At 40.2% G+C, this 8140-nt stretch overlaps 1 protein-coding gene across 1 annotated transcript; it reads right to left on the bottom strand.

Moving 5' to 3' along the window:
* Positions 1–3297: 3297 nt before the first annotated feature.
* Positions 3298–7226, bottom strand: LOC306738732 (C-type isolectin Sp-CL4-like). The gene is made up of 5 exons (XM_079220638.1): positions 7110–7226; positions 6888–7027; positions 6455–6583; positions 5258–5372; positions 3298–3409 (listed from the first exon to the last, which is right to left on the bottom strand). Exons 1-5 carry the CDS (start codon positions 7177–7179, stop codon positions 3342–3344), a joined length of 522 nt encoding a protein of 173 aa, XP_079076764.1. The 5' UTR covers positions 7180–7226; the 3' UTR covers positions 3298–3341.
* Positions 7227–8140: the final 914 nt, after the last annotated feature.

Below are 8140 nucleotides of genomic sequence, written 5' to 3'. Positions count from 1 at the left end.
CGAATTTGCGGCGCGACCAGTTTACATGTTAAGTCAATCTACAGACGCGCTGCGGCGTGAATTTTTTTTTTTATTTTATTTATTTTGCAATCACTTTCAAGTAAATCAGATTGCTCCATCAGACAATTTTTTTTTTTTAAATTGCAATCACTTAGAACAATGAAAATAAAGTTATATCTGTGCAAAAATAACTGTGTGTGTGTGTGCACGCATATATCGGGGAGGAACTCCGTCTGTGCGCGATGCAGAGCAGAGGAGAAGTGTTAACGCGACCACGTAGAGACCGAAATGACAAGCTGTCGTGTCAATAAAATACGGCGGTTTAGTTTGTCTAATAGCAGAACAAGGTGTAGACCTGCTCTATAGGAAAGAGAACCTAAAATGACGAGAAAATTACAGGGGTGCGGGGGGTTTCCTCAGAGGGGCGCCCCGCCTCCCTATTATAACGGTAGGGGAAACACTGTTGTTGTAGCTCATGGTGAATACGGCCAGGTGTGGGCTGGCAAACTGTTTGACCAAGCTCTTGACATAACTTATATTAAAAAGGGGAAAAGCACAACGCTAAATTAAAAGACATGGGCAGATCTGTTGTTAATATCTTTAAATTGCTGCCACCGTATTGCGCAACAAATGGGGGGAAAAGTACAAAAAACCAAACAGTCAGTTGCAAGCCTGGGTTACTAATAAAGTAAATTCAATGCAACAAAGCAAGACATGTACCACATGTCTTACAACAATTAACCCTTCCCCCAGAGTACAACTTAATCCCCCCTTAACTTAAATAACTTGAGCATGTTCATATATATATATATATATATATATATATATATATATATATATATATATATATATATATATATATATATATATATATATATATATATGAACATGAAATACATACAATAATATAATATGTGTATCTGTTATTTTGAGTGTGGGTTTACCGTATATTGATGTTCACATGTTAAAGATGCTATTCAGTGATATTAGAGCCTAAGTAGAGGTAACCAATGAAAATGTGCAAAAGACTTGAAGTTCCAAAGAGGGATTCATACATACTGTGTTTTGGGTTTGTTGATATTGCGTTGTATCTCTATTGATAGTCTTTAATAAGGGATCTGCATGTCATATTGTTTGTTGCATATGCCTAATAAATACCAAACTGTGTTTCAAGGCAGTTAATGTATTTTGGGTTTGTCAAAGTTAAAGAACTGTTTCAGAAAGGGTCAAATAATGAATGAATTAATATATACTTTATTAATCCCCAAGGGGAAACGTGGTGTCGAAGTAGCAGCAATTTCAGACAAAAAAATTAGATATAAAAACATGGATGAACGATACATACAATAAGAATAAGAAGATGAAGAAGAAGAAGAAAGTTAGCTGGGATGAAAGGAAAAATAGAGTATTAATTTAGTGTAAAAATTCAAAGTATGTATGTGTATATTAATACAATTACAACACAAGATAAAAAGGACTAATTAAGAGGCACAGACCTTTTATTTGACTACCTAGATTCTATTGGAGGCACCGGCAGTTAATTCAGTCTCTAGAATAATGGTTGTGGGAACCATTATATATATATATATATATATATATATATATATATATATATATATATATATATATACATATATATATATATATATATATAGACACATACACACACATATATAAAATGTATACACAGAATAGATATACCATCACATGTGTACGTGTATGAAACCAGTGCAAAAAAAAGCAGGGTTGTCATATTTTGTTGGACTGTAAAAATACTTTACAGTGAAGAATCAGAGTAAACTCATGACAACAACAGCTGAGGTGGTGACGTCATCAAGTCAGCTGTTGTTCCAATTGCAGAAAGACCGTCCTGCGTCCTCCAAAAGTACACAAGTCTGTACTTGTGTACTTGGTGTTGAGAAACAGCCAGTGAGAGCTGGAAAATGTAATGACCTGAAAAGGGACTCAGGTGTGACTTAACCCCGTAAAACGAGCATGAAGCCCGGGAACAATAAAGAAAAAACACAAACCTGATCTGTGGAGCTGAACTCGAGGGTTCAGCCTCCAGTAGTTTGGTTCGTCGCTCATTTTCTCTATAACCGGACAATTCCTTTAAACCTCACAGCGGGTCCACGTGTCTCTCTATGGCTCCACTGAGCATTTATTGGGCTCTCCAGTGGCAGCTGGGTTCACGTTATGAGGCAAATACACATCAATAAATAAACAAAAGACCAAGGCAGCGGTTCACACGCTGCAGAAGAAATACAATCATAATCAAGAACCCGCAACCGCCACGGGAAACCAGTCGTCCTTTCGCCGGCAGAGACACCGGAGGTAAGTCCTGCATATCCCGGCACCCGAGCGGGCTATGCAGGACTTACTCACCCCCTCATCACTTCCACCTGGCCACAATACATTAGGATAACAACAAAACAAAGTTGAGTTCAAATTCATTCTCATCTGCAGCCATATTTAACATTCATGAAATAGAGTTAATAAAGTCAACATTGACTTTGACCCTGTTGAAAGTAAAAAGTGACAAAGTGACAATATTCCTGTCAGATTACTTCTGAGTTTTCATTTTGAAAGCACAGAATTTTGAAAAAACAATGTATGCTCAGACTAGAAAAGATCTGGAATACAATCTCAAACATCACTATATACTGATATTTCATATCTCATCTCTTGTTATATTTCATATCTCAGCTCATCTCTACTGTTACAACTTACAACATCCGTGTGGGTGGTTCATTTGATTTCTTCTGCAGCGTGTGGACCGCTGCCTTGGTCTTTTGTTTATTTTCCTTTTTGTTTATTTATTTATTTGTATTTGCCTGTCATAACGTGACACCAGCTGCCACTGGAGAGCCCAATACATGCTATTCTCACACAACACGAGATGGCTAAAGAAAGAACATTGACTCGTTGTGTATGTGTGTTTACCTTTACGGTAGCTGGACCTAGGTATTGCAGCAACTGCGTGCTACAGTATCATTCATTGAAACGTGACTGTATACATCACACTGTGTCAAAGTCAGACTACATCATATCATGGTTATTCCTGCTTTATTTTGTCCTGATTCATCAGTGTTTGGTTCCCTCTGGTTTCTCAGCCTTCAGTCTGTCTTGACTGAGTGAGATGATGAAGCTGTGTTTTCTACTGACGACATGACATGGAGACAGATGGAGCAACAGTCATACAGCTGAATACAAACAGAGAAGACACAGGAACCATCAACACGTCTTTCTGAGGCTGAATATTTATTGCAGTCCATGTAAAAGCTTGCAGTGGTAACAGTTGAAGTGGTCCAGCTGCAGCTCTCCATGTTCCCTCTGAAGTACTAGATGGTAGCTTGACACACAAAAGGTCTGTAGGCAAGACACGAGACATCGTTCCAGAGTCCCCAGCCTGGAAAACAGGACAGTCATGTGATTAACGGGGAGTTCAGGGTTCGTGGTACACAGTGTAAACTTGTTATGAATGTTATGACCATAACAATTAATTTATCTAATACAAAATAAATGTTCTCTTGTTTCAAGTAAAATATGGGATGTATTTATGAATGAATGAAAGAACAGAATGCTTTTGAAATATGTGACTCTTAAAATAAAGTACTTCATTTTAGAAAATTTATTTGATTGAATTGCCTGAATTCACTGAAAACGTGTTATATTGATCTCATCTTCAGAAAGGGGACTTTAACTGTGGTTATTTAAAAAATTCAATTATGTTCCAGCTCTATTCCTCTCTGTTAACATCATTGTTGGACAGTGACTTAATGTGCATTCTGATCATAATGAGCTCTCAGGTTTATTTCTCTGTGCATTCATCTCAGATGTGAGTCGGTACGTTTGCTCAAAGGTTCTGTGCTTTGTGTCGTGGTGGTCTTTCCCCCACACTGCCCCCAGGGCCCCTCCGTCAAAATGTAATTGTTCAATTCAGTTTATTTTATATAGCCCAACATCACAAAAATAAATTGGCCTCGGAGCGCTTTACATTCTGTACACATAACATCCTGTCCCGGGACCTCACATCGGATCAGGAAAAACTCCCCTAAATAGAGATAGTAAAAACCCTTTAAAAGGGAAAAAGGGAAGAAACCTGAGGGAGAGCAACAGAGGAGGATCCCTCTCCCCGGATGGACAGAAGCAATAGATGTCATGTGACCAGAATGAATACCGTAACAGAGTTACAGGACATTACATGTATATGACAGAAATTATTCATATAATGAGTAATAGGCATGAACCACGATCCATGAAGCAGAAGGAGGTAGAGAGGACGGGCATTCAAGCATTTAAACTCAATTATCTCTCGGTTATAGGTTCAGGGTTCATATACAACGGGGTCTAGGACCGGATCCGGACCGCGGTCCTCCAACTAGTGATTCCTGCTTTATTGCATACGTACAGACATTACATACTATGGTATCAGAGAGGTGTATACAGGATGGACTTCCCAATCTGACACAGTATTTTAAATCAGCGTGACATGAATAGGAATGGGTATCGTTTGGGTTTTTTCCGATACCGGTGCTAAACCGATACTTTTAAAACGATACCGGTGCTAAACCGATACTTTTAAAACGATACCGGTGCCTAAACGGTGCCTGAACCGATACTTTTTTAATGCCAAGGCAATTTTTTTTCTTCAAATTGAACAATGTTATTAACTGTTTAAAGTATACTATAGATATAAATAAGTACATACAAAACATGCTTCAAACTACAGCTTCAAACCTTTTAACTTCAAACTATAAAAATAGTTATATATAAAAAAGAACAGACACAAGCATCATGGCCTGATGGGACCGTGTGCAACATAACTCAGACTCTGTTGGATCCTAAAACTGCTGCTTTACTGGACTACACGTCATCATTAATATCAACTGGAGAGATTTGTTCCATCAAGCCGAGGACGGACGTTCAAAAGCTCGTGCTCGTGTCTGCAGCGATCTCTGTGTGCGCACACTGTGTGTGTGAGCGCTGGAAGCCCCGCCCCCTCGAGCCCCGCCCCCTCTAGCCCCGCCCCCTCGAGCCCCGGACGTGTTCTCGGTACCCAACCCTAGACATGAAGAGGTTCGGTGAGGTTTAAATGCAGCTCCTTCCTTCATGCTCATCTGGACTGTTTTCTTGAGCTACTTTAATAATCATCCTCCAGGGATCATAAAAGTGTATTTTCTTGTCTGAGGTTCAAAAGTCTACATTCATCTCTATTAAGTTATAACCTCTCCTTTGGAGTCTTCAGTTTACTTACCCTTGTAGTTCATCTCACCGCAATGCTCTTGCCACCAATAGTTGTCCGGCTGGCCACGAGCATAATGGGAGTAGCTGGCGTTCGACCCATCGGTCCAAACAAATCCTTTCCTTCCCTGAAAAGAAAAAACCAAACAAGGATTACGTGAGGAGGATGACTACTGTACTAACATCAGATTAACAGTTTAACACACTTTTTATCACAGTTTAACACACACACACACACACACACACACACACACACACACACACACACACACACACACACACACACACACACAATTTGACAGCAGGATACACTCTTCATTATAACAAGAGGAACTTGATTTTTTCGGCGCCCATTATCGAAAAAGGAAAAGAGACAATAAGTCAAGTCACGTTTCCTAAAGGATCACCGGAACCAAACTTCATTTAAATTGCTGAAATACAGTAAAGCCTTGTGGGAAGAGTACTAACCATTAAACACATTTTTTAAGGTTAAGTTTATGTAATTACATAACCCCGTAACCTCGCCATCACTTCCGGGCGGTGGCCGTAACTTCTCACTAGATCGTTAATAAGTACATTTTACAAAGTGGGATTTCAATGAAAGACACCTCTTTGTAACCCTACGAGCTTGTAGGAGTCTAAGAATGCAATCAAAATGATTCATTAGAGTATATTAGAAGAAGAAGCTTGAAGCTAGAACCTTGACGCTCAGGTTAAAACAGCTGATCGAGACTATGACTCAGACAGCACTGAAAGTACAGGTAGAAAATCCACGGCCCGCCACTGCATAATCTTGACACCAGCCAGCTGAACTTCGTCGCGAATGAAGCTATCTCTTGCGGACTCTGCACCGCCAGAGCTTCAGAAGAGACGGCCCGCACTCACGAGTCTCCACCCCCGCCGTTCCCTCTACGCCCCGGACGCCAGCTTTTCATCGCACCCCTCCATCCCTCTTTTCACGGCCCCCTAGACCCTTCTCGTTCCTGCTCCTCCAGTCATCCCTTCATCCCTCGACCCCTGTCTGGTTCCGTAACCCGACCCTCTCCTTCCATCTCGCAATACACCATCTGTAACGTGGTCTTTGTTTGTGAAATGAGAATAACAAGTAAGTAATTATTCAATAATAATATTCAGTAATTCTATAATTCAATAAAGCACAGTTTACCTCTGTGAATTTATTGTAAACACATTAGAGGCACAAACTTCTTACCCGAAACAGTCCGATCCAGTAATTCATTCTCATGGTTGAAAACCTGTACATTAGACATTCCACTTGATGCAGCTCATCAAGGCTGTGTATTGACACCAGATCTCCCTTTTCGTGTTTCCTACAGGATTTCTGTAATCAAAAGAAATCAAGAGAATTATTATGCATCCTAATTCCCTTATCTGAACTTTCTTCTCCTGACCCGAAATCATGAATGCCGTTCACGTTCCCTTTCCTTCTGCTCTGAGGAGAATATACACAAGATGTATTTTTCAATTTCCCTTAAAATGTTTACTCTGGGTAAATTACCCTCCATAGCTGTTCCTGCTTCATCAATACACACACCAACTGTTGCAAAACACAAAACACTGTTTCATCAAAACAGGATGAGGTCAAATCTACTGTCTGTAGTCTGGTGTGTGTTGGTTTTCATCACCTTTGCTTCATCAAAATTCACTTTCCTGTCGATCACCCGCATACAACGGTCTGGTCCGAACTGGAGCCAGCCGTGACCGAGATAAGCCTTGTTACACCAAACCACCGGATATTTGGTCCGACACATTAAATCAGGAGTCCCTTCAGGAGAAAAAAAGTTGCTGTTAGTTTTGTGTTCCTGTTGTCTGTGAAGACAGTTGTTTTGTGACTATTTGGTTCTTACATTCTGCAGAGTCCGACATGGACATCAGCACCACCAGAAGAAGGACGGCAGTCACCACAACAGGACGCATGGCTCAGGATTCACTGACTCACGGCACTCTACAACTGGAATATCACCTGGAAATGACACACCGTTCAACCCCATCACAACGAGACAATTCAGTTTTTACCAGTTTTCAAACCCACAGATCAGATGAAAGTTCTTTCTGTTCTCCTAAAACCTCCACAGAGAGACAAGGAGGACTCACCACAAGCGTCTTCTCCCTTGTTCCATCTCAGTCTAAAGCTCTGTTTAAATACCTTTCACAGCCATGCCTGTGGGTTTGAATATTCAAACATTTACCTACTTCAACAACACGTCTGTTTAACTTCCACGTCATCCGAGAAGTAGGATTCACCTCAACAGTTACAACATAATAGTATGAAGCATCCGTGCACAAACAAAGCACGTATTCAATACAAGGTATTAGGTCTATAGAGCTGCATTCATAGAGAATTACAGCTCTATGAATGTTTCCTAAATGTTGATATGTGGAACGGCCTGTATATAGGACACACTCAAAGAGTTCTCAAAATCCATATTAGCATTAAACAACCAGCAGAACAGGACATATGTTCTCATCGGAGGATCCAAAATGTCTCTCCCAAAAAGAGCTGTTTGGGATTCACTAGCTCAACACTATGGTCTCCACAGCCCACCCCTCATCATAGTTCTTATCATTATAGCTCAGGCTTGGTGCAGGATGCAGTGGTTCTATTGCTGTACTCCATGGGGCACAACTGGGGTTTTGTTTTCGATCAATTCATCAGTTTCCCTCAGGGAAAGTCACAAATATGATTTGAAACAAAAGCATTTTTTTGCTTGAAGTGACGATTGAACTTGAACTTTGATGAAATTGACAGCAGGTTTGTGAGTGTGCGTCCTTGTATGAATTGCATTGTGGGGTCAAACATCTTTACACAATGTCCATCATTCAGTATTAGGGTTCAAACTTTACTTTTTAGGGTTCAGTACATTCCTGTCTGCAGTCT

The sequence above is a fragment of the Taurulus bubalis genome, assembly GCF_910589615.1.
Source record: "Taurulus bubalis genome assembly, chromosome: 7".
NCBI lineage: Eukaryota > Metazoa > Chordata > Actinopteri > Perciformes > Cottidae > Taurulus > Taurulus bubalis.
The sequence above is the reverse complement of the archived record's forward strand: the minus strand, read 5'-3'. Positions and strand labels throughout refer to the sequence as shown.

What these genes read in the sequence shown, in the direction of transcription:
- LOC306738732 (XM_079220638.1), bottom strand. Translation starts at nt 7,179, where the DNA reads ATGCGTCCTGTTGTGGTGACTGCCGTCCTTCTTCTGGTGGTGCTGATG. An exon ending in ACTGGATCGGACTGTTTCGG is followed by an intron (nt 5,373 to 6,454) that starts GTAAGAAGTTTG and finishes TTTTCTTTTCAG; the next exon opens with GGAAGGAAAGGATTTGTTTG. An exon ending in CGGTGAGATGAACTACAAGG is followed by an intron (nt 3,410 to 5,257) that starts GTAAGTAAACTG and finishes CCTGTTTTCCAG; the next exon opens with GCTGGGGACTCTGGAACGAT.